Source organism: Myotis daubentonii, chromosome 4 (assembly GCF_963259705.1).
Source record: "Myotis daubentonii chromosome 4, mMyoDau2.1, whole genome shotgun sequence".
Lineage (NCBI taxonomy): Eukaryota > Metazoa > Chordata > Mammalia > Chiroptera > Vespertilionidae > Myotis > Myotis daubentonii.
This window is the reverse complement of record NC_081843.1, coordinates 4222170-4248002: the sequence shown is the minus strand read 5'-3', so window position 1 is coordinate 4248002 and position 25833 is coordinate 4222170. Positions and strand designations below refer to the sequence as shown.

The 25833-nt window shown below is 42.0% G+C and overlaps 1 protein-coding gene across 1 annotated transcript in view; it reads right to left on the bottom strand.

Annotated features, from left to right (window-relative positions):
• LOC132232543 (phospholipid-transporting ATPase ABCA3-like) overlaps nucleotides 1-25833 on the bottom strand; it is a 204655-nt gene that overhangs the window by 59681 nt on the left and 119141 nt on the right. Inside the window, exon 12 of the mRNA XM_059691927.1 lies at nucleotides 5651-5780. Within this exon, the coding sequence (XP_059547910.1) occupies nucleotides 5651-5780 (130 nt within the window). The remainder of the gene's footprint in view (nucleotides 1-5650; nucleotides 5781-25833) is intronic.

The following is a 25833-nucleotide window of genomic DNA, read 5'->3' as shown; positions in this document are numbered from 1 at the left end:
TTCTAGACAGTTCTTGAGAGACCTTAAAAGTGTGGTTTTGAGCTCTATATCTTCCATTTCTGACATTTGCGTCCTGTTTCTTTGTCTCTGGATTTATCTTTTCTTGGTGCACCCCCTAGTGGTCTTTGTGCGCAGTCTTGTTGTAGTTAAGCCTTTATTGTTGTCAGCAATACCGGGGTGATTTGACCTCCAGGCTAACTGGCTATGAGAGTCCGCTGTGTCTGCAGTGGGAGAGCTTCTCAAGTTTTTCTTGTTTCTTTCTATAATGCTATGAATTTTCCTCTTAAGACTGTTTTCCTGGTGTCCCAATGATTTGGGCTTGTTGAATTTTCATTTTCATTTGTCTCAAGGTATGTTTTGATTTCTTCCTTGACATCACTGTTAACCCATTCATTGTTTAGTAACATGTTATTTATTTATTTTTAAAATATATTCCTATTGATTTCAGAGAGTAAGGGAGAGAGATATAGAGATGGAAACATCAATGATGAGAGGGAATCATTGATTGACTGCCTCCTACATGCCCCCAACTTGGGATTGAGCCTGCAACCCAGGCATGTGCCCTTGACTGGAATTGAATCCGGGACCCTTCAGTCCACAGGCTGGTGCTCTATCCACTGAGCCAAACCAGCTAGAGCATAACATGTTATTTAACTTTCATGTCGTTTTCAGTTTTATTTTCTTGTTATTTCTACTTGTATGCCATTGTTGCTAGGGCAAATGCTTGAAATGATTTCAATCTTCTTAAATTTATTGAGACTTTATTTGTGTGCTATTATATGGTCTATCCTAGATATAGTTTCATGCGTCTTAAAAAGAATGCATATTCTGCAGCTTGTTGGGTGAAATTCTCTTTAGATATCAATTAATTCAGTTATAGTATGTCATTTAAGACTGTTTCCCTGTGAATTTTCTGTCTGCAATATCTATCCATTCATTTACATGGGGTGTTGAAATCCCCAACTATGATTGTACTACTGTTGATCTCTTCCATATGCCCATGAAGAGTCACTTTATATATTTGGGTACATAAGTATGTACAAGGGTTAAATTCTCTTCTTGGATTGATCCTTTGTTTAAAGTCTATTTTGTCTGATATAAGTATTATTGCCTCAGCTTTTTCTTATTTCCATTTGTGTGAAATAACTCCATACCTTTACTTTTAGCCTGTCTTTTATTCTGAGGTGAGTCTCCTGTAAACAGCATATATAAGATTCTTGTTTTCTTATACTTTCAGCTAGGTATGCTTTGACTGGAGTATTTATCTTTAAAGTGGTTATTGCCATATTTTTCTTTCTAACTATGTTCCTTTTGTTTGTTTTCTTTTTTCTTCTTAAGTCTCTTTAAAATTTTTTACAATGCTTATTTGGTGATAATGAAATCCTTTAGGTTTTGTTGTCTGAAAATCTTTTTATTTTTTCTTTAATTATAAATGATAGCCTTGCTGGCTAGATTAATTTTGTTTTAAATCCTTGCTTTCCTTCACTTTGAATATTTTGTGTTAATCCCCCTGGCCTTAAATGTTTCTGTTGAGAAATCAGCTGATGGTCTTACTGGAGTTCCCTTGTAGATAACCGACTTTCTCTTTCTGTTTTTAAGATGCTCTTTGTCTTTAACTATCACCATTTTTATTATGATGTATCTTGTGGTCCTCTTTCAGTTCATATTGTTTGGAACTCTCTACACTTCCTTGACTTTTATGCCTTTTTCATTCATCAGGTTAGGAAAGTTCTCAGTCATTATTTCTTCAAATAGTTTCTCAATCAATTGCTCTCTTCTCCTTCTGGAACCCCTATTATGTTGATATTGTTATACTACTCATTGTCCCAGGTATCCCTTAAACTATCCTCCTTTTATAAAAAAAAATCTGTTGTCTTTTTGCTGCTCTGATTGGGAGTTTCCTGCTACCTTCTAAATTGCTGTTTTGGTCCTCTGCTTAATCATCTGCTGTTGATTCCTTTCAGTGTATTCTTTATTTCAGATATTGTTTTATTTCTGACTAGTTCTTTTTTATGGTTTCTACATCCATTTTGTTTTGTTTTGTTTTGTTAATCCTCACCTGAGGATATTTTTTCCCATTGATTTTCAGAGAGAGTGGAAGGGAAGAGAGAGTGGGGGAGAAAGAGAGAGAGAGAGAGAGAGAGAGAGAGATAGAGAGAGAGAGAGAGAAACATTGATGTGAGAGACACACTGACAGGTTGCCTCCTGCATGCACCCTGACTGGGGACAGGAATAGAACCCACAACCCAGGTACATGCCCTTGACTGGGAATTGAACCACAACCCTTTGGTGTATGGGCTGACACTCTAACTAGAGCTCTGTGTCCTTTTTTATGATTACTATCTCTTTGGTGAAATTCTAAGTTCTAAATTTCTTGAGGATCTTCATAGCCATTGCTTTGAACTCTGTATCAGCCATTGTTTACCTTCATTTCATTTAATTCTTTTTCTGGGGATTTCTCCAGTCCTTTCATTTGGGTTATGTTTCTTTGTCTCCCTATTTTTGCTGCCTCTCTGTATTCATTTCTGTATATCAGGTAAATCTGCTGTGTCTCCTAGTCTTGGCATGGTAGCCTTATGTAGCAGGTGTCTTGTGGAGCTCAGTATTAAAGTCTTCCTGATCACCTGAGATAGGTGCTCCAGGAATGTCCCTTGTGTGGGTTATGTGAGCTCTCCTGTTGTAGTTAAGTCTTGATTGCTTTTTGTACTTCTGTGAGGTGGGGCTGATCCTCAGGCAGGTTGACTATGAGCATCAACCCCAACCATGGTGAACAAGCTGCTGTGCCAGGGATAACACCATGAAGCAGAATTGGCCCTAGCAGGATCTGGTGCATGCTGAGATCTCCTTTTTGTGACGCTGTGGAGATACTTTGGTCGTGCTCTATGTGGTCTGAAGCATACCATCAGGTGTATTGGTTCTGGGGTATGTTGGCCATGACTCTGATGCAGTTCAATATTAGGCACTTCCTGTGACTGGCCCTCAATTATTAGTTGGGTACCATAAAGTGATCCACAGTTTTTGGCTACCTCTGCAGTGCATGGCTATGCATGAGAGTAGCCAAGGCTCATTTCTCCCAGCACCAATCTTGGGGGTGAGTCGGAAAAAAGCCCAAGGCACCAGCCTACTAGTTCCTGTTAGGCTCCATCACTAAAGGAGCTTCTGGTGGTACATGAGTTGCATGAGGTAGTTTCTCAGTGAATCACCAGGTAGGGATGAATAGTGGTCACCAGACTGATACATATGTAAACTTGAAGCCAGTACTTGGTCTGAGGCCACTCAGTAAAAGTCCCAGATTACACTAAGGCTACTCACCAACTGCTGGGTATCCACAGAACTTTGTGGTGGGGCAGGAGCTCAGAGACTCATCTGGGTGAGGCCAGCAGAGTTCATCCGGCCCTAACAGACCAAGATTTGCCCATGTGGAGGGAGGGCTCTATACAAAAACAGTGGCACCAGTAGAGCGTGCAAAAGATAAATGGCCCCTTCTCTAGAGCCACACAACTCAGTCTGCTGCAATTTTGGTTGGACCTCCTTGAGAGTCTTCCATGAAAGTCTGCATCATGGGGTCAAGCTGGCAATAGCCATCAGACTTCTCTGAAGGGCATGAGCTTAGCAGGACATGGCCACCAGGAGTTGGGAGGGTGAGAGTAGAGGATTCCCGCCCAGGGAGGGCAACACTAGTCAGGTGTGCATGGGAGAGTGAATGGACCTCACCCCAGAGCCACACAACTCAGTCTCTAATACATCCTAAGTCTGTCTAAACCTCCTCAAGAGGCCACTAGAAAAGTCTCCACTGTAGGGCATGAGCTTGGCAGGGCAACAGGGAATTGGAAAGGAGTGACTATTGCATTCTACCAGGCTAATGTCATATGGAGAGAAGTGCTTGACCCAGGGAAAACGGTGTCTGTGGGTGGTGTGGGAGAGAGACTCAGAACAAAGACCCTGGTGGCTATCTATTCGGCTTTCTCCCTGGAGCCTCAACCCATTTTCTCTTTGCAAGACTCCAGCCCATTCTGAGCCACTCTCCCTCCACCAGAGCCCAGGGTGAATGGCTACAAATGATATTTAATGCACTGGCCCTTTAAAAGGTTTCCCAGGTTGCCAGAACCGGTTTGGCTCAGTGGATAGAGCATTGGCCTACGGGCTCAAGGGTCCGGGTTCGATTCCGGTCAAGGGCATGTACCTTGGTTGCGGGCATACCCTTAGTGGGGGGGTGTGCAGGAGGCAGCTGATCGATGTTTCTCTCTCATCAATGTTTCTAGCTCTCTATCCCTCTCCTTTCCTCTCTGTAAAAAATCAATAATATATATATATATTTTTAAAAAAGTTGCCTGGGTTTCAAGCAGACTCCCCTCTTTCTCCCTGGAAGACAGAATCCTTGCTGATTTCCACAGCCAGATTTTAGGCAGTCTCCTCTTCCAGTTCTGGTGCTCTATGCTGAGGAGCTCTGCATAGGGTTGAGACTGCACACTTTTAAGGGGTCACCTTTGCTAATAAGACATCCCTCCTGATTCTCAACAGCTATATGGGGATGCAGGGCCAGCTCTTTTCATAGCTCTGCCCTTCCTACCAGTCTCAAAGTGGCTTCTTCTGCAAATCCTTGGTTATAAGACCAAGGATTCAGCTGATCTTCAGTTAGATATTCAGGTTGATTGTTCTATAATTTAGTGTAATTCCAATTCAGTCCTGTGAGGAGGTGAGTGTAATTTCCACCTGATCCACTGCCATTTTGATCCCTTACCTATGTTAATATTTATTAATTCTTTATTTCCTGTTTTTCAGACTGTATAATCTCTATCAGTCTATCTTCAAGTTCACTGATTCTCTCTGACAATTCTAATCTACCGATGAGCTTCTTAATGTATTTTTTCACTTTGGTTATTGTGTTTTTAAACTCCAGAATTTCCACTTGGTTTTTAAAAATAATTTCTAACCTAGCCAATGTTTCTTATTGGTTAGAGCATTGGCCTGTGAACAAAGGATCATGGGTTTGACTCCTGGTCAAGGGCACGTACTTGGGTTGTGGGTTTGCTCCTTGGCCCTGGTCAGAGTGCATGTAATATGCAACCAATCAATGTGTCTCTCTCACATTGATGTTTTTCTCTCTCTTCCCCTCCCTCCCTTCCACTCTCTCTCTCTCTCTCAATGAAAAAAAAAAAACTCTAGTGGGGATTAACAACAAAATAAAAATAATTTCAATTTTTCTATTATATTTTCTACTTAATGAGATTTTTTCATACTTTCCATTATTTCTTTAATCATTATTTCCTTTAATTTTTTAAAATTTATCTTTATTGTTGAAAGTTTTACATATATCCCCCTTTTTTACCCCATTGACCCATTCCACCCCACTCCTGCCCACCCCAGTCTTCACTACATTAATGTCTATGTCCATGTGTTATGCATATATGCATATAAGTTCTTTGTTTTTTGAACATGTTTATAATGGCTACTTTGATGTCTTTGCAAAATCTGACACCTGGTATCTCTCACAAGTCATTTACAACTTAAAAAGATGGAGTGTTACTAAACAATTTTATGTATCACTGAAATAACTAAACTGTTAACATGAAGTGGATTCATAAAAATTTGAAAGCTTAATCTACAGTGTCTATGTGAGGACACCCTCTGACCAGAGGTAAATACATACCTGAGAGAATAGATAGAGTAGTAGATTTTCCTGCCCCATTATGTCCTAGAAGAACAGTGATCTGTCCCTCATATACATTCAAAGACAAGTCTTTTACAGCTAGTTTGGTAGTGTTGTGCACTCGGAATTCCTGTGAAGGAAAAACCCAAAAATACTAATTTTATCTACATATATCACTTTGGAAGAACAAGCACTTATATATATGAATTATCTATAGAAAAAACAATACCACATAAGCTCATGAGGCAGAAAAATCAAAATGTGAGAAGTAAAAACTGTGAAAAGGGAAAAATGTGATAGCATAACAAAAGTTTCAGAATTTCACAATAAATCTATAAATACCCCTTGAGCAATCTCATCCATTCTTGTTTTGTTTCAATAATCATCTTGAAGTTGATAAGGCTATATTCTTTTTCAGTCAATGCCTTTGTCTTAATTTGAAAATATAGATAGGACAATTGAAAATATCGATAGGACATCTAAAACTTAGATGTTCTATAGGCATCACAAAATTGAAAATATAGATAGGACATCTAAAACTCAGATGTTCTATCAGCATCTCAAATTTCTTATGTGTAGACTTGCAGCACTTCTGCTTAAGATGCAAAATTATGGAAAGAGCATCATTCCCACTCTAGCAAGCAAGTACCTAGTAAGATACAAAATCATAACTTTACTTGAACCCCTCAGAGAGGTGAGTTTATCAGGCAACTAGCTTTAAATTTAAGGAAACATAGATGTCTTCAAGGAGACATAGTATATAAATATTTGCTTACTTAGAGCAGAAATAGTCACTATAAAAACTAGTGAGAAAATATTGGTTAAATTTTTAATTATAATTGAGTGAAGGCAGCTTAAGAAACAATATTTAATGGGAGAGTTGGTATTCAAGCACATTTCATTCAGACTTAAAGTATATATTCCTTCCAACACATGCCACTGATGGTGAATAAAGACAAACCATCTTGTGTAACAAAAAGATGATGTTCCTTTTTATCCCCAAATGGCAGTGGGTGTTTTCTATCTAGGTGTCCTCATCCTGCCTTGTCCCTAGGCTTACACCACTGTCGTGTAACTGCGTATTTGAAATCTCTACTTGGATGAATGTTTAAGTGTCTCTGTAGCTCTTAATTCCCCAAAGCTTCACTTGAAAACAAACTTACCAAACAAATTTCAAATTCTACCCCCAGTGTCTCCAGTATCCACGAATTGCTCCACTAACCACCAATTTGCTCAAGCTCAACTGACCGCCACTGTAATTCCTCCTTTTCCCTCAATCATACATCCAACTGAAGAGCAAGTTTTCTTCAGTTCTAACTCCAAAATATATTCTGAATCTGCATAATTTGTTTTCCACTACCACAAGCCTATCCCTGCTGCCTTCATTTACCTATGCTTCTATAAAAGCCTCCAATCTGTTTTCTTCCTTCCATTCATACTCCTCACAGCTGCCAGTGTGGTCTTTTCAAAATATAAATCAGATCATGTCCCTCTACTTCATAAATTCCTATAGTTATAATTATTGCCCAATGTTTAAAAAACAGAATCCAAGTATTACCAAGTGTCTTATAATTTTCCAAATATAGGTCTTTTACATCCTTTGTTAAATTACTGCTAGGTCGCCAAAACCGGTTTGGCTCAGTGGATAGAGCATCGGCCTGCGGACTGAAGGGTCCCAGGTTCGATTCCGGTCAAGGTCATGTACCTTGGTTGCGGGCACATCTCCAGTGGGGGATGTGCAGGAGGCAGCTGATCGATGTTTCTCTCTCATCGATGTTTCTGACTCTCTATCTCTCTCCCTTCCTCTCTGTAAAAAATCAATAAAATATATTTTAAAAAAAATTACTGCTAGGTTGTTTTTTAAGCAACTGCAAATGTGATTGTTTTCTTAGTTTGCCTTTCTGATAGTTCATTATTGGTGTATAAAATGGAACTGAGCCCTGACCCATATGGCTCAGTGGACAGAGCGTCGGCCTGCGGACTGAAGGGTCCCAGGTTCGATTCCAGTCAAGGGCATGTACCTTGGTTTCCGGCACATCCCCAGTGGGGGGTGTGCAGGAGGCAGCTGATCGATGTTTCTCTCTCATCGATATTTCTAACTCTCTATCCCTCTCCCTCCCTCTCTGTAAAATATCAATAAAATATATATTTTTTAAAAAAGAGATTAATCTTAAAAATAAATAAATAAAATAAAATGGAACTGATTTCTGGATCTTTATATTATATCTTCCAACTTTCATTGAATTCATTTATCAGTTCTAGTAGTATTTTGGTGGAATCTTTAGGGTTCCCTATATACAATATCATGTCATCGGCAAACAGTCAGTTTTAATTCTTCCTTTCCCAATGGATGCCTGTTTTTTTTTCCTTCTTGTCTGATAGCTGTGGCTAAGACTTCCAGAACCATGTTGAATAATACTGCTGAAAGCAGACATCCCTGTCCTGTTCCTGACTCAAGGGAAATGTTTTTAGTTTTGCCCATTGAGAATGATGTTGACTGTGGGGTTTGTCACATATGGCCTTTATCATGCTATTCCCACTTTACGAAAAAATTTTATCATCAATGGGTGCTGGATATTATAAAATGCTTTTTTGCATCTATTAATATGACTGTGTGATTTTATCCTATCATTTTGTTTATTATGCAGGATATCACAGTTATTGATTTGCAGATACTGTACCAATAATGCATCCCTGGAATAAATCCCACTTGATCACAATGTATGACGTTTTAAACGTACTGCTGGATTTGGTTTGCTAATATTTTGTTGAGGATTTCAGCATCTATGCTTGTGTGAGAGATTGGCCTATAATTTTTTTTTCTTTATCGTGTCTTTAACTGGTTTTGGAATTAGAGCAGTGGTTCTCAACCTTCCTAATGCCACGACCCTTTAATACAGTTCCTCATGTTGTGGTGACCCCCAAGCATAAAATTATTTTCGTTGCTACTTCAGAACTGTAATTTTGCTACTGTTATGAATTGTAATGTAAATATCTGATATGCAGGATGTATTTTCATTGTTACAAGTTAAACATAAAGCATAGTGATTAATCACAAAGGCAATATATGTGTTTTTCGATGGTCTTAGGCGACCCCTGTGAAAGGGCCGCGACCCACAGGTTGAGAACCGCTGAATTAGAGTAATGCTGCCCTCATAAAAACAGCTTGGGAGCCTTCCCTCCTCTTGAATTCTTTTGGAATAGTTTGAGAAGGATCGGTGTTAGTTACTCTTTGAATGTTTGGTAAAATTCAACTGTGAAGCCATCCAGCCCAGAACTTTTGTTTACTGGAGGTTTTTTAAATTACAGCTTCAATTTAACTAGTTATAATCTGTCTATTCAGATTCTCTGATTCTTCCTGATTCAGGTTTGGAAGATTGTATGTTTCTAGAATTTATTTATTCTGGATTGTCCAATGTTTTAGCATAGAGTTGTCCATAATATTTTCTTATAATCTTTAGTATCACTTTTATGTCAGTTGTTATATCTTTCTTCATTTCTGATTTTGTTTGAGTCCTCTCTCTTTTTCCTTGGAGTGTGATTAATGGTTTGTTGATCTTGTTTATCTTTTCAAAGGAAGAGCTCTAGGTTCCACTGATCTTTTGTATTATGTTTTTAGACTCTATTTTGTTTACTCCTGCTATTATCTTTACTATTTCCTTCCTTCTACTCACTTTGGACTTTGTTTCTTGTTCTTTTTCCAGTTTATTTAAGTGTAAAGTTACATTGCTCATTTGAGATATTTCTGTTTCTTGAGGTAGGCTTGTAATGCTATGAATTTCCCTCTTAGGACTGCTTTTGTTGTGTCCCATAGATTTTGGTTGTTGTGTTACCATCTTCATTTGTTGCAAGGTATCTTATTTCTTCCTTGATCTTATTGTTAACCCATTCATTGTTTAGTAACATGCTATTTAGCCTCCATGTCTTTGTGTATTTTTCAGTTTTTTCTCGTGATTGATTTCTTGTTTCATACTATTATGGTCAGAGAATATGCCTGATGTGATTTCAATCTTCCTAAATTTATTGAAACTTGTTTTGTGTACTAACATTTGGTTTATCCTAAAAATATCTTCCATGTGCTCTTTAAAAGGATGTATATTCTGCTGCTTTGGGGTGAAATGCTCTGAAGATATCAATTAAATCAATCTTATATAATATGTCATTTAAGGTCAGTTTTCTTATTGACTTTCTTTCTGAAAGTTCTATCCGTTTATGTCAATGGGTCTTAAAATACCCTACTATGACTGTATCACTGTCAATCTCCCCCTTTATGTTCATCAAAATTTGCTTTTTATATTCTGGCATATAAATGTGTACAAAAGTTATGTTGGCTTTCTCCCTTTATCATTATGTAGTATCCTTCTTTGTTTCTTACTATAGCCTTTTACAATCTATTTTGTCAGATGTAAGTATTGCTACCCCAGTTTTTCTCATTTCCATTTGCATGAAATATCTTCTTCCATCCCTTTACTTTTGTCTATATGTATCTTTAGTTCTGAGGTGGGTCATGGAGACAGCATGTATATGGGTCCTGTTTCTTATCTATTTAGCCACCCTATGTCTTTTGATTTGAGCATTTAAGTTATTTACATTTAAGGGTAACTTTGATAGGTATATATTTATTGCCATTTTATTTTCTAAATTATATTTCTCTGTTTTGTTTCTTCTTCTTCTACTACTACTACTACTACTACTACTACTACTACTACTAATGTTAGTTAGTAAAGTAGGCCCTTGAACATTTCTCATAATACAAGTTTGTTGGTAACAAACTCCTTCAGCTTTTTCTTGTTTGGGAAGCTTTTTGTTTTGTTTTGTTTTGTTAATCCTTATCTGAGAACTTTTTTTTTTCTCATTAATTTTTAGAGTGAGTGAAAGGGAGGGAGAGAGAAACATCAATTAGTTGCCTCCTGAATGCACCCCAACAAGGGCTGGGGATCAAACCTGCAAACCAGGTTTGTGCCCCCAACTGGGAATCAAACCTTCAAGCCTTTGGTGTATGGGCTGACACTCTATCCACTGAGAACACTGGGCAGGGCATGGGAAGCTTTCTATTTCTCCTTCAATATTAAACGATTGCCATGGTGGGTAAAGTAGTCTTGGTTGTAGGTCCTTGATTTTCATCACTTTGAATATTTTATGCCAATCCCTTCTGGCCTGCAAAGTTTCTGTTGATATTTCATCTGACAATATTATGGGAGTTCCCATGTAGGTAACTGTTTTTCTCTTGCTGCTTTTAAGAATCTCTCTTTGTCTTTAACCTTTGGCATATTATGATGTGTCTTGGTTTGAGCCTCTTTGGGTTCATCTTGTATGGGATTTTCTGTGCTTCCTGGACTTGTGCGTCTTTTTCCATCACCAGGTTAGGGAAGTTTTTGGTTATTATTTCTTTAATCAAGTTCTTGATCTCTTACTCTCTGTCTTCTCCAGATATCACTATAATGCAGATGTTGTTAAGCTTCATATTGTCCCAAAGGTCCCTTAAACTATCCTCATTCTTTTTAATTATTTTTTTCTTTTTTCTGCTCTGATAAAAGATTTTATTTCCTATCTTGTCTTCCAAATCACTGAGTAGATTATCTGCTTCATTGAACCTACTCTTTATTCCTTAAAGAATACTCTTGGTGTCATATATTGTATTCTTCATTTCTCTCTGGTCCTTTTTTATGTTTTCTATGTCCTTGTTCATGCTGTTGTAGTTCTCATTAAGTTCCTTGAGCATTCTTGTGACCATTATTTTGGACTCTATATCTGATAAGCTGCTTGCCTCCATTTCACTTAGCTCTTTTTCTGGAGATTTTTCCTGTTCTTTCACTTTGGGTCCCCTTTAGCTGCCTCTTTGTGTGTGTTTCTATGTATTAGGTAGATCTGCTATGAGTCCCAGTCTTTGTGGGGTGGCCTTATGTAGTAGGTGTCATGTGGGACCTAGTCACACATTATCCTTGATCTCCTGAGCTGGGTGCACTAGGAATGTCTTTTGTGTGTGTTATGTGGGCCCTCCTTTTGTGATTGAGTCTTGCTTGTTATTGGCCCCTTTGTGCATGGGATTGACACTCAGGCTGGCTGCCTATGAGGCTCAACCATGACTATAGCATGCGAGCTGTTGTGCAGGTGCTGACCACACAAAGAAGAATTCAGCAGGTTTAGTGCCTGCTGAGATCTCCCTTTGAATATGCTTCTTGTGAAGTTTTTGGATCCTGCTCCAATGTTGTCTGAAGCTAGCCAGTGGGTGTGTTGGTTCTGAGCCTCTTTGGAGGGACTGTAGGGGAGGTTAATGTCAGGGATGTGTGTGACTGGCCCTCAGCAACCTGTTTGGAGCTACAAGCAATTCAAAGTTTGTGGTGGCCTCTGCTGGGCCTGGGTGCATGTAGAAAGGACCAAGCTGCGCACCAAGTTATTTTTCCAGCATTGGGCCAGAGGCAGGTCAGCAAATGTTCCAAGGGTTCCCAAGATCTGTTTCCACCTGCCTTTGCCTGCTGGCTACTTGTTAGGCCCAGTCACTGAAAAAGCCTCTGGTGGAGTCAGAAGGATCTCCTGTGAGGGGAAGGTGCTGGTCAGGCTTCAGGAAAGGTAATGGGTGTGGTTCCTGCCCCAGGGTCACATGAGTGTGTCTGTACAAGTTTTGCCTTGAACCTAGCTGGGTGGAGTCACTAGAAGTTGGGTGAGTGGGGCCTCTGAAGCCCAGAGATTGGTTTAGCCAGAACCCAGGAAGGTGGTTCAATCAGATCTTCCATGAGGGGAAAGTGTGAGTCAAATTCACAAGAACGTGTAGGGAATGGCCCCCACTCTATAGCCAGACAACTCAGGCACTGACACCCCCTGAGTCTGTCCAGACCTCTAACGCCCTGGCCATGCAGCTCACTCTTCAGCAGGGCCTGAATTCTGCAGGGTGGGATGAGAGGGTGTCCAGAAGGTGAGGCAATTGCTTTTCCCAAGGCTGATGCCTCACAGAGGAGAGTGCTCCACCCAAGAAGGTTGGCATCTGCTGTATGGGGGCTGTCACCTCAGCTCCCTCCCCAGAGCCACAAACCCCAGACTCTCCTCAGGCAATTCTAGTCCAATCCACCCTCCCTCTGCTGGAGCCCAGGATGAATAGCTATGAACAAAATTTTGTGTGTTGGCCATTTAAGAGGGTGCCTGTGTCTCTAGTGGTCTTCCAATATTCACAACTGAATATTATGTGGACGCTTCTTCCTGGTTCTGGTGCTCTGGGCTGGGGAGTCAGGCTTACTGTTTAGGATCCACCTTCTCAGTGGGAACGTTCCTTCAGCTGAAATAACCCTCCAGAACCTCAGCTGCCACTCATGGGAGTGGGACCAGGCCTTTTCACATCTCCACCCTTCCTATCAATCTTGGTATGGCTTCTTCCCTGGTTAAAAGTCTTCTCTTCAGCTAGTCTCCAGTTGGTTATTCAGGATGATTATTCTTTAACTAGAGGCCTGATGCACAAAATTCATGCAAGAGTAGGCCTTCCTTCCCCCAGCTGCCAGCACCAGCTTCCCTCTGGTATCCGGGACCCAGGCTTCCCTCGCAGCCCCGGCTTTGTCTGGAAGGTTGTCCCGAAGGACATCCAGAAGGATATCCAATCTAATTAGCATATTTCACTTTTATTATTATAGATTTAGTTATAATTCCAGTTTGATCCTGGGAAGTAAGTATAGCTTCCACCTACTCCACCACGATCTTGAAACCCTCTCATAATGGCTATTCTGGACACAGCATTACTTGGTGCCCCATGCTTCATCTCTACCAAGCCCAACAGCATACCAGGAACTGTTTTTGAAAGATAGAGTTCTCAGCTTCAATTGCAGATCAGCATTGTTATTCTCCCACTGAAGCTTGCCATGAAATCAGCATATCCTCTTCCAGCATGACACCTCTAATACCAGGGTCTTCTGGGTTGTGATGTCCAAGCAGCAGGGCTGGTTTTGCTACAGCTTGGACCTGCTACAGCACCCATTCCTGCTCTGGACTCCACTCAGAAGTGGCAGCTTTTCACATCATTTAGTATAGGGAAAGGCAGTATCCCTGTGTACACAATATGCCTCCAAAACCTGAAGTGGCCTACTAGGCATTATTCTTCCTTTTTCATGGTGAGAGATGTAAACTACACTAAGTCCTCCTTTACTTTGGAAAGGATAACTGGAAGGTCCCAGACAACTAAACTCCTAAAATATTACTGATGTGGTGAACCCCCTGAATCTTTATAGGCTTTATCTGTCCCCTCCTTAGAGTACATGTGTCTTACCAAGGCTTCCAACATACTTCCCATTTCTTGTTTATCTGGTCCAACTATCATATATTGGACCAGAGTGACACTCTGCAAGATGAATGGAAAGTCCAGGTCTGTTCGTATTATATTAGAATAGAGGGCCAAGGAATTTATAGCCCTGGGCAAATACTTGAGTACTGTTGTTGCTCATTTCAAACAAATACAAAAGTCTATGGTCTTCATTTCTGCTGGTGATGGAAAAAAAGAAGTTGCCATATCAATGGCCCAATATCATGTTCTTGGGCTGTGTCTATCTCCTACCATAGATGAAAAGTCCCACATCTGGCACAACAGCTGTAACTAGGTGCTATTTGCTTGAGTTTCTGGTATTTGTCATCCCCTAGGATCCATCTGGATAGATTTTTGCAAAAACTAAAATGGTAAATTAAATGGAGGGAGATATATTGGGGTATTGTCACTCATACCACTCTAATCTTTGCCACTCCCCCCAGAATGTGATATTGCTTTTGATTTTCAAAGGATTCCACTTGATTTTCCCCAGTGTGACAGCTCTTCCTAAGGCCAAGGGGTCAATACATGGGTTAATATAACTACCAAGTATGTCATTTCTAATTACATTTGACTACTGTGAAAATGCCCACTAAGTGGGTCTATAGTCCCAGTGTACCCACTATACGCCAGACAAGGGCCAGAATTCCATTAATTACCCAGCCTGCATATACCCCTGCTCTAATAAGTGGTCCATGATGATATGGTTACTCAAATGGCTGACGTCCCTTTGCAAAAGGTGTGTAGTCATTATCAAGTACATTTGCAATGATGTTGCTGAGTGTTTCCCTTAGCAATCCAGCTCTTCCTTCAGTCAATGGGTGTCGTCAGATCTGAACACTGGAAACTGTGAAAGAGACCACTAATTTGCACTGGGCACCTGTCCTCAACTCTTGATGATCTACTTTTCTTGCTTCTAGTTGTATGGCTTGAGCAATACCCTCATTGGCTATCCATCTATCTTGCCTCAAGAAAACTGAGTTTTTTTAACAATCATTTGTGGATCAGGTGTCCCAGACTGGCACTCCATACTTGCCACTTATTAAAAACAACTGTTCTTCCCCATGCCACCACCTGGCTTTGATTATTGTTTTTAAATATATATTTTATTGATTTTTTACAGAGAGGAAGGGAGAGGGATAGAGAGCTAAAAACATTGATGAGAGAGAAACATCGATCAGCTGCCTCCTGCACACTCCCCACTGGGGATGTGCCCGCAACCAAAGTACATGCCCCGGACCAGAATCGAATTTGGGACCCTACAGTTTGCAGGCCGACGCTCTATCCACTGAGCCAAACCGGCTAGGGCATGGCTTTGATTATTTTGGAGTCATATTATCTCCACTGCTATCAGTGAGTCCAGTTCTGTTAAAGTAGCTCCTACTTCCAGTAGTTATCAGTGATGCTGTGTTCCTCTCACTAGACGTTAATCAATGTCTTCCGGGCTTACCAGCGAAGCACAGGCACGTAGTACATTAGATGGGCGGGACTGGTGCAGGGTGTCTCTGAGGCTGCAATCACAATGACAACCAGGGCTCCAGTCATCTGAAGGTCTGACTGAGACCTGTGCATTTACTACCCAGCAGGCATTCTTAAGTTGGCACTGGTTGTCTTGGGGAGCCTTGGTTCTTACCCATATGAGCTGCTCCACATGGCAGCTTGAATGACATGGTGGCTGTCTTCAGAGCATGATATTCAAGACCAAAGAAAAAGCTACAATGACTTCCATGTCCTGGATGTCCCATAATTCATTGCTACAATATTACATAGTCACAGAGGTCAGCCATATTCAGTGCAGGAGGGGGCTGTCCAAGGATGTGAATGCAAGGAAGTGAGAATCCCTGGAAGCCGTCATGAAGGCTGCCAACAATCCTCCACCAGGTGTCTCGTATTCTTCTCAAACATGCCTTCATCTGCTTCCGGTTCCACAAAAGTTTTAATCCTTTAATAGGATCAGCTCAAATTCCAGGGTCTTGTCACCTAAATCAAGTCCAGGTGTGAATAAGACTTCTGTGGTCTAGTTTCTAGAGAACACCTCCTAAAGTACAATTACTCCATATCTGAAAACCTGTCAACCAAAGAGACATGAAATCTATCATCCCCCATCCTTCCCCACAAATCCAACATAAAATGGTGGTAGACACAAAGGTTAACCACTGCATACATTCCCACCGAAATAAGTGGAAAACAATGAAATCCACTAATCGGAATGTTGGCAGTTCCTTGATTAGGTCTCAAAACAAGAGAATCCTCCTACAAGGCTCTTGGCTCTTCCCCCTGTGGTCAGCTCTGCCTTCTGAATCATGCTTCCATGAAAGGCAGTTGATGTCTACAGCTGAGTTTTATTTTTGGCCTGCTTTCTATTTGTAGATTTTGGTAATCCAAAAGTCCACTTTTTATTTTTTACTATCTCTGTCCTTTTAGGTATAAGCTGCTGGTATTTCTTCTGGTACAGTTTTATTTAAAACATTGCACTCACTGTAGTGACAAAATCCAGGCCCACAAATAAATTTGAAACAATTCTTCTCTACCTGTGGCTTCTGCTGAGGCTCCCACAATGCTGTTTGATTGAAAAGCTCTCTGAGGCACTGCCTTAGATCCTTCTGCTATCTTAAAAACAAAAGGTTTTACTCACCATTTTGTCTTCAACATTCTATAATGTTTTTCTGACAATGACCTGGATTTTCTCTTTGATTGGAAGCCACTCTTTAATTTCAACATCATAATTCCTAGAGAGGCTAGGAATTATCAAAACCAATACCTGTCTCCTTTATGTTCAACAGTCCTTTCTTCTGTTTCTCTCTCCTCTCACATAAACTACATTTTACTTAAGGCAACAAAAATGCAGGCAGTTCCTTCATTAATATGCCTGAAAATAACTTTAGCTCAAACAGTTCATAAGGTACATTTTCTCTTTGTTCCCACGTTATTGGAGGTGATGATATATCCTATCTAATAAAAGAGAAACATGGTAATTAGCCATACATCCGCTACCCTTCCCATTGGCTAATCAGGGCGATAATGCAAATTAACTGCCAGCCAAGATGGCAGTTAACCACCAACAAAGATGGCGGTTAATTTGCATACATAGGCGCAATGCTGGGAGGCAAAAGGGGAAGGAGGGAAGAAGCCACCTGCTGCTGACTGCAATCGGAAACCCAGGTGGCAGACAAGAGCCAGAGAACTGAGCTGCCTTTGCTTGGAGAAGCCAGGCTGCCTTTGCCAGCTTCTGTGATAGGAGAACCTGGCCGCCTTTGCCGGCCCTGGGCCAGTAATCGGAGAAGCTGGGTGGGGCAGGGAATCCCTGCTCCGCCTGGCTTCTCAGATCACTGATCACCAGTGATGGGAGAACACCCAGAGGCAGGGCCAGAGGCCAGGCTGCATAGCTGCCTGGGGACACCATCTGGACCCGAGGGGATGCACCAGGGCTATGTTGCCTCTGGGGCATGCGATCCGGTCCTCGGGGGCGACGCAGCCAGGCCCCAGCAGGAGACCCAGAAGGAGACCCAGGCGCCAGGGCTGCGTTGCCGCTGGGGCATGCGATCCGGTGCCTGGGCTGAGGAGACCTAGAAAGAGACCCAGGGGCCTCGCAAGAGGAGAATCTCCATGGTCAGATGGTGTGGTGTCAGGACAGGAATAAAGACCCGAGGTGACTCAGATGCCTGGCCACAGGGTTAGACCAGCCAGCACGGCCTTTCAGTTGGGACTGGGGTGGAGGTGGGGCGAGGGAGGCAAGCCGGAAATAGAGAACTACAACTCCCAGGAGGCTTAGCAGCCAGGCCTGGGTGCCTGGCTGTGAAATCGGATGGGCTGTAGTTTCGCAAGCCACTTTAAACTAGAGGCTTGCAAGGTTGGAAGTTCTGCACTGGGAGCCAGGGAGAAATGGAGCTGGAGCAGAGAGAGGGGTCCATGGCACCTGTGGGCTTTGAGGAGTTCTCAGCACCTCCGGCTGGGAGCTGGCGCTGCCTCCGCTGAAGGTGGTCACATCCTGGAGAGCGAGCTTGAGACCGAAGTGGAGTTTGTGTCTGGGGGTCTGGGCAGCTCAGCCTCCAGGAGCGAGACGAAGAGGAGGAGGCAGCCTGAGGCCGGCAACGCGGTGCCAACGGGAACTCAATCGCAGGAAGTACCAGGTGCTGGATCAGTGCTGCAGGGAGATCGAGCAGGCGAAGGAGCGGGTCCTGAACAGGCTCCATCAGATATAGAGGATAACACGGAGACTCCAGCAGGAGCAGAGGTTCCTCATGAAGGTGCTGGACTCCTACGGCGACAACTACCGGGCCAGCCAGTTCACCATCTTACTGGAGGACGAGGGCAGCCAGGGCACAGACGCCCCCACCCCAGGCAATGCTGAGAACGAGCCTCCAGAGAAAGAGGGCTGTCCCCACCCAGGAGGACGCCAGCACCCACAGAAGCCAGCAGCCCGGCCTCTGACGAGGGGCCCAGCGGGTGAAAGAAGCAGCGAGCACCACAGGAAGGGCGCCAGGCGGGAGTCCCGCTGACTCTGGAACTGGCCCCCGTGCAGATAAAGGTGGAGGAAGACTTTGGCTTCAAAGCGATCGAGGCTCTGGACTCAAGTTGGGTTTCTAGGGGGCCAGACAAGTAGCTGCCCTACCCCACCCTAGCCAGCTCCCCCTTTGACTGACCCCCCAATAAATGGACCCCATGCTCTCCTCGGCAAAAAAAAAAAAAGCTTATAGAGGCATGCTTATAGGATCAAGTAGTATAAATATAGCTGTAACAGGACAATAAAAAGAGAACCTGGCTATGATGATAACCTGAATGCTGCCTCTGTGTCATTCCTTCTTCGCCAACTCCGTCCACACCTTTGGGAACCCCTGGACCTGCTGAGGCAGGACCCCAACATTCCTCTTCTTATAAGGACTTCAGTGAGATGGGCTAAGGGTCCCACTGGAACTGCCTCAATTTAATGTAATCCCCTCTTTAAAGATCTTATCTCCACATACAGATACATTCTGAGGTTCTGGGGATTAGGATTTTAACATACATTTTGTTGATTACCCAAATCAGCCCTTAACAACCAACATGTTTCGGAAAGTAGATTCCTACAGGGTTATTTACCAAACATTCAGAAGTATTTTTAAAAGAGCTAAGCCCCTCGCCCACTGCACGGGCCCCTCCCGGCGAAGATCGAAGGCTTGGGTTCTAGGCGCCGGAGGAAAACTGGTGCCAGCAGCCAGGGCAAGGGGCCCCCAAGAGGCCCCAGATTGCGAGAGGGCATAGGCCGGGCTGAGGGACCCACCCGAGTGCACAAATTTTTGTGCACCGAGCCTCTCGTGTATATATATAATAAGCTAACTGTCCTTCCCACTTTCCAACTGGTTGCTATAACAAGCACTGACCATAACGGGGCAGACACTCAATGCAGGAGCTGCCACGATGCGCACAGAGAAACACCACCACGGACCTAGCACCACAAAACAACACGTGGCTTCCCCCAAGTGGGACACAGGCCCCACCACCACCCCGGAGCAACAGCCCACCAAACCGCAGCCCATGCTGCCATGGCATGAAACGTGGCCCACAGCCCAGCCCAGCCCGCAAACGGTGGCTGTGGGTGCCGGATAATGACGTCACGTTTTTGTTGACATTCCGAAGCTGAAATTGTCGGCAGAATATGTCTGAAGACCAACTACTGGCACAACATACCTCTGAGGCTGAAAGAAAGCGGTGTCATCGACAGAATATGTCTGAAGAACAGTTATCAACAAGTCCTACCAATACTGGTAGGGACTGCCTTCATAGTGAAAATGAGGTAAATGAGGATGCAATTATCAAACACAGTTGTGGTGGGATGACTGTTACATGTCAATTTTGCCTATCCCTAAATTTCTCCAATGAAAAACCATCTGATGGAAAATTTACTTAATGTTGTAGCAAAGGCAACAATTCTCCAAATTATATAAATTTCCCAGAATACCCGGCATATTTAAAACAATTAATGATAAACGAAGGTTTTGACAGTAAAAATTTCATGGCAAATATTCATTTGATAAATAGTTCTTTTGCTTTTGCTTCAATGGGTGCAAATATTACATCACCATCAGGATATGGGTCATAGTGTTTTAGAATACACAGTCAAGTTTATCACCGTACTGGAACTTCACATCCTTCGGATGGTGTTTCTCAGAAGTTTGCTCAACTCTATATTTTAGATACAGCTGTAGCAATGAGAAAAAGATTAGCAATGCCAGAAAGCCAAGCTTGCTCAGAAAGACTCATGATCAATATCAGCAACCTCATGAATGAAATAAATAAATAAACAAAATCATACAAGATGCTACATGAGGTAGAAAAGGAAGCCCGATCTGAAGCAGCAGTGAAAGGCATTGCTCCCTCAAAAGTAACAATGGCGATTAAATACGATTGTAACAGTGACCTGGGTAGATATAATTTTCCCCGTGTAACTGAGGTTGCTGTCATATTCAGAAACGAAGATGGAGAACCTCCTATTGAAAGGGACTTGCTCATTCATTGTAAACCAGATCCCAAAAATCTAAATGCCACTAAAATGAAACAAATCAGTATCCTGTTTCCTACATGAGATGCAATGATGTATATCCTATTCTTTTCTTTTTAAAAAAATATATTTTATTGATTTTTTACAGAGAGGAAGGGAGAGGGAGAGGGAGTTAGAAACATTGATCAGCTGCCTCCTGCACACTCCCCACTGGGGATGTGCCCACAACCAAGGTACATGTCCTTGACTGGAATCGAACCCGGGACCCTTGAGTACACAGGCCGACGCTCTATCCACTGAGCCAAACTGGTCAGGGTGATGTATCCTATTCTTTTTTCACATGGTGAAAAAGGCTGGGAAACAAATATTGCCTTAAGACTCAGAGACAACAGTGTAATTGACAATAATACTAGATGAAATGTAAGGACGCAAGTCACACAGATGCAATATTATGGATTTCATCTCTCCATCTGGGACACGTTCAATCCTATTTTAAATGCAGGACACTCAACAGTATACTGTCGATTCATATTCAAAAATGGAAGCCAATCAGGTAAATTTCATTAAAGCAACCAATCTAAGCTGAGAGTTGAAAAATATAGTGGTTTGATGGATTATCTCACATCTAGATCTGAAAATGACAATGTGCCTATTGGTAAAATGATAATACTTCCATCATCTTTTGATGGTAGTCCCCGAAATATGCAGCAGCGATATCAGGATGCTATTGCAATTGTAACTAAGTATGGCAAGCCCTATTTATTTGTAACTATGACGTGCAACCCCAAATGGGCAGATGTTATAAATAATTTAAAACGCTGGCAAAAAAAGTGAAAACAGATCTGACTTGGTAGCCAGGGTTTTTAATATTAAGCTGAATGCTCTTTTAAATGATATATGTAAATTCAATTTATTTGGCAAGTAGGTGCAATCATCATGCTACTGGGAAATCTTAATAGTAAATGGGGTCTTGTAATGATACCAGATTTATTATCACAAGATTGTGACCTAACATAATCAAAGCTGAAGTATTAACAGGATCTGCAAAGGAGAGGTTGTTCTGATTCCAAGAATTGATTTGTCCCCATCTGACACTGGCCTTCCATTTAAATTAATTCGAAGACAGTTTCCCATGATGCCAGCATTCACAGTGACTATTAACAAATCACAAGGACAAACTCTAGACAGAGTAGGAATATTCCTACCTAAACCCGTTTTTGGACATGGTCAGTTATATGTTGCTTTCTCTCGAGTACTAAGAGCATGTGACGTTTAAGTTAAAGTTGTAAATACTTCATCACAAGGGAAATTAGTCAAGCACTCTGAAAGTGTTTTTACTCTTAATATGGTATACAGGGAGATATTAGAATAAGTTTAATCAATTTATCAGTCATTGTTTGTATCAATGTTGTTTTTATACCATGTTTTTATTGTTTTCATATCATTTTGTTGTTTTTATTTCATGTTTTTGTTGTTTTCATACCAGGTCTTTGTTGTTGTTGTTATATCATGCTGTTATTGTTTATTTATTAATCAATTTACATATTATTTTCATGTACATTTTACTGATTTTCTTTCACCTCTGACACTTCTATTATAGAGAAAAAGGCGAATAGCAATATTAAAATATTTCTTCTAATTAATTTCCTTTCAATGTGTAAGAATTTGTGCACCGGGCCACTAGTTGTTATATAATAGGAATATTCTTTCCTCCAGTTTAAACAGCAGTTCCTCACTTCCACTTAAGCCAGCGGTTCTCAACCTGGGGGTCGCAACCCCTTTGGCGGTCACAGGGGTCGCCTAAGACCAACCTGCATATCAGATATTTATATTACGATTCATAACAGTAGCAACATTACACTTATGAAGTAGCAACGAAAATAATTTTATGGTTGGGTCACAACATGAGGAACTATATTTAAAGGGCCAGAAGGTTGAAAACCACTGATTAAGTCTTCAGTGGCAGCCACCTCCAAGACCATTTGGCTTTTGTTAACAATCTATTCTAGGCCCTTTAAGCTCCACCAGAAACTCTCTTCAAGGTTCTTCCAGCTTTCCTCACTTTCCAATCCCAAAACTACTGCCACATTATTAGTTATTTGTTATGGCAGCATCCTACTTCCAGGTGCCAAATCTATTTAAAGTTTATTGATGAGTAATAAATGACCCAAAACAAAGTGGCTTGAAGCAACAATAAATATGTAATTTTCTCATAGTTTCTGGCCTCAGAAATGCTGAACTGGGCAGCTTTGTCTCATGATTTTGTATTCAAAATGTTAGCAAGGGCTAAAGTCATCTAAAAGCTTGATCAAGATGGGAGGGTCCACTTTAAAGTAGCTTACTCAGAAGGCTGACAGTCGGTACTAGTTGCTGGGAGAAGGAGTCATTTCATCCCATGTGAGACTCTCTTCAGTCATTTAGGTGACTGCTTGAGTATCCTCATAAGTTAGAATCTGACTTCCCTTCTGTGACTTAGCCCTGGAGGCAGTCTGTCACTTGTGCAGTTTTTTATTAGTTCTACAGGCAGTCCTACTCAATGGCATGAAAATCAAGAGATGTGGGTCACTGAAGGTCCTCTTAGAGGCTGTCTACCACCCTTTGTGACATCACCCAAGTTATATTTCTAGTTGCCAGAAGGAGGTGTGTATTGTCTTGTGGGGCAGAGGCTACTGTATCATCTTTAAGGAAGAGAGAAAGAAATTCTTGCCCCTAAATGGGGGGAGTGAGCCATTTTGGCAGGCTGAGGGTTCAGGAGAAATTGGAACTCAAGATTTTTGCATCTTACATTTCCTATCCTATGTATCCATGTTATATTCCTTCCCAAGAAAGATCGCCCCCCCCCCCATCCTAGGATGGCAGACCTGCTTAATTAGGAATTTAACCTTCTCTAGAGCCCTGCTGTTCTTATGTTTCAGTATAGGGCAATGTGCTCAGCTCTTATGCTCTTTGGTTGCTGGAGAGGAAATATTGTCATATGCTTCCTGGTAATCTCACCGGATTTCAGCTAGCCTCTAATGGGTAATCACGTACAGCCTTTCATTTTCTATCTCCAGTGTATCAGTTCACCCAACAATATCCATCCACTTCCATAATCCCTATAATTACTTTCCCCACATTTTTTTTCAAACACTTGACACATGACACCAAAGGAAAATTTCTTTTCCCTTGAATACCACCCCAATTCACCACATGTGGACAGTGTACTGCTTCCTTATACAGTGGGGCCTTGACAAACGAGTTTAATTCGTTCTGAGACCGAGCTCGTTAAGGAGCTCGTTAACTCAAATTACTCTATCAACTCAGTGCAAAAAATCGGCCAAGAGACAGCTGGTATCTCAAAAAACTCGTTAGTCGGGACACTCGTAAGTCAAGGCCCCATTGTACTTTAGTCTACCTCTCATCTTGTCATCTGCTTTCTCAGTTCACTCAGGTACAGACAATCACCAATCAGGTTTTCTGGAAAGTACACCTTAATATAGGAGTTAGCATCCAGGAAGTGTATATAAGATAGAAATTGGTGTGTAGGAATGCTCTTGAGATCAGCACCTGTGCGCGAACAGAGAAGAGTTGGCTTGTATTATAGTCGCAACAAAGACAACCCCACAAGAAAATGGGCCTCATTTTGTGTGAGGTGACTGTTCAGCTGAGGTTATTGTTGGGAGGGTGGCCAGCATCCACAGCAGCCATATTTTCAGAGAAAGAAGATTTAATACCTGTCCTTCTCAAATTCTTCCACACAACTAAAAGACAGGCAACACTTCCCAACACATTTTATGAAGCCATCATAACCTTAAGACCAAACTGGCAAATGTAGCAATAACAAAAGAAAACTATAGACTAATATCTCGCTTAAATACAGGTGTAAAAATGCTAAACAAAATACTAGCAAATTGAATTCAATAATACTTTAAAAAGATAATACAGGTCTGAGGGAGAACCAAGATGGCGGCATAGGTTAACGCCCGGAGTTTGCTGCTTTGAACAACTACTTCAAAAGTGAAACGAAAAAACGGAAGGGACATCACCCAGAACCACAGGAACGCTGGCTGAGTGGAAGTCCTACAACTAGGAGGAAAGAGAAACGCACACGGACACTCAGAGGAGGCGCAGTGCTGAAGTCAAATTCTGAGGTGCGGAGTGCGCAGAGCGGGCTGGCGGCGGAGGGCGCGGTTGGCGTTTTCAATCGGGAGGGAGTCACAGACTCTGAGCTCCAGATCCGGGCGAGTCTTTAGGGACCCAGACTCAAACGGGAGAAGCGGGACTATCTGGCTTCGGTCAGAGCAAGTGCAGCTTTCTCTCCCAGCTTTGCAGTGGGTGCTGGGACTCAGAGAGGCAGAGCCCCTGGGGACAGGACTGAGAGCCGCCATAACTGCTCTCTCCGGCCCACCCTGTTGATCCTGTGCGACCCACCCCGCCCAAGCCCTGCACAGAGGCATTTGCCGGACAGCCTCAGGCAAAGGCTAGATTAGCACCTCCCTAGAGGACAGAAGTTCTCTCACTGCTGACACAGCTGATTCTCATAGCCACTTGGCCTGGAGGTCAAACCCTCCCTGGAATTAGCTACAACAATCAAGATTTAACTATAAGACTGCGAACAAAGACCACTAGGGGGTGCGCCAAGGAAGCATAACAAAATGCGGAGACAAAGAAACAGGACAAAATTGTCAATGGAAGATATAGAGTTCAGAACCACACTTTTAAGGTCTCTCAAGAACTGTTTAGAAGCTGCCGATAAACTTAATGAGATCTACACGAAAACTAGTAAGACCCTCGATCTTATATTGGGGAACCAACTAGAAATTAAGCATACACGGACTGAAATAACGAATATTATACAGACGCCCGACAGCAGACCAGAGGAGCGCAAGAATCAAGTCAATGATTTGAAATGCGAGGAAGCAAAAAACATCCAACTGGAAAAGCAAAATGAAAAAAGAATCCAAAAATGCGACGATAGTGTAAGGAGCCTCTGGGACAGCTTCAAGCGTACCAACATCAGAATTATAGGGGTGCCAGAAGATGAGAGAGAGCAAGATATTGAAAACCTATTTGAAGAAATAATGACAGAAAACTTCCCCCACCTGGTGAAAGAAATGGACTTACAGGTCCAAGAAGCGCGGAGAACCCCAAACAAAAGGAATCCAAAGAGGACCACACCAAGACACATCATAATTAAAATGCCAAGAGCAAAAGATAAAGAGAGAATCTTAAAAACAGCAAGAGAAAGGAACTCAGTTACCTACAAGGGAATACCCATACGACTGTCAGCTGATTTCTCAACAGAAACTTTGCAGGCCAGAAGGGAGTGGCAAGAAATATTCAAAGTGATGAATACCAAGAACCTACAACCAAGATTACTTTATCCAGCAAAACTATCATTCAGAATTGAAGGTCAGATAAAGAGCTTCACAGATAAGGAAAAGC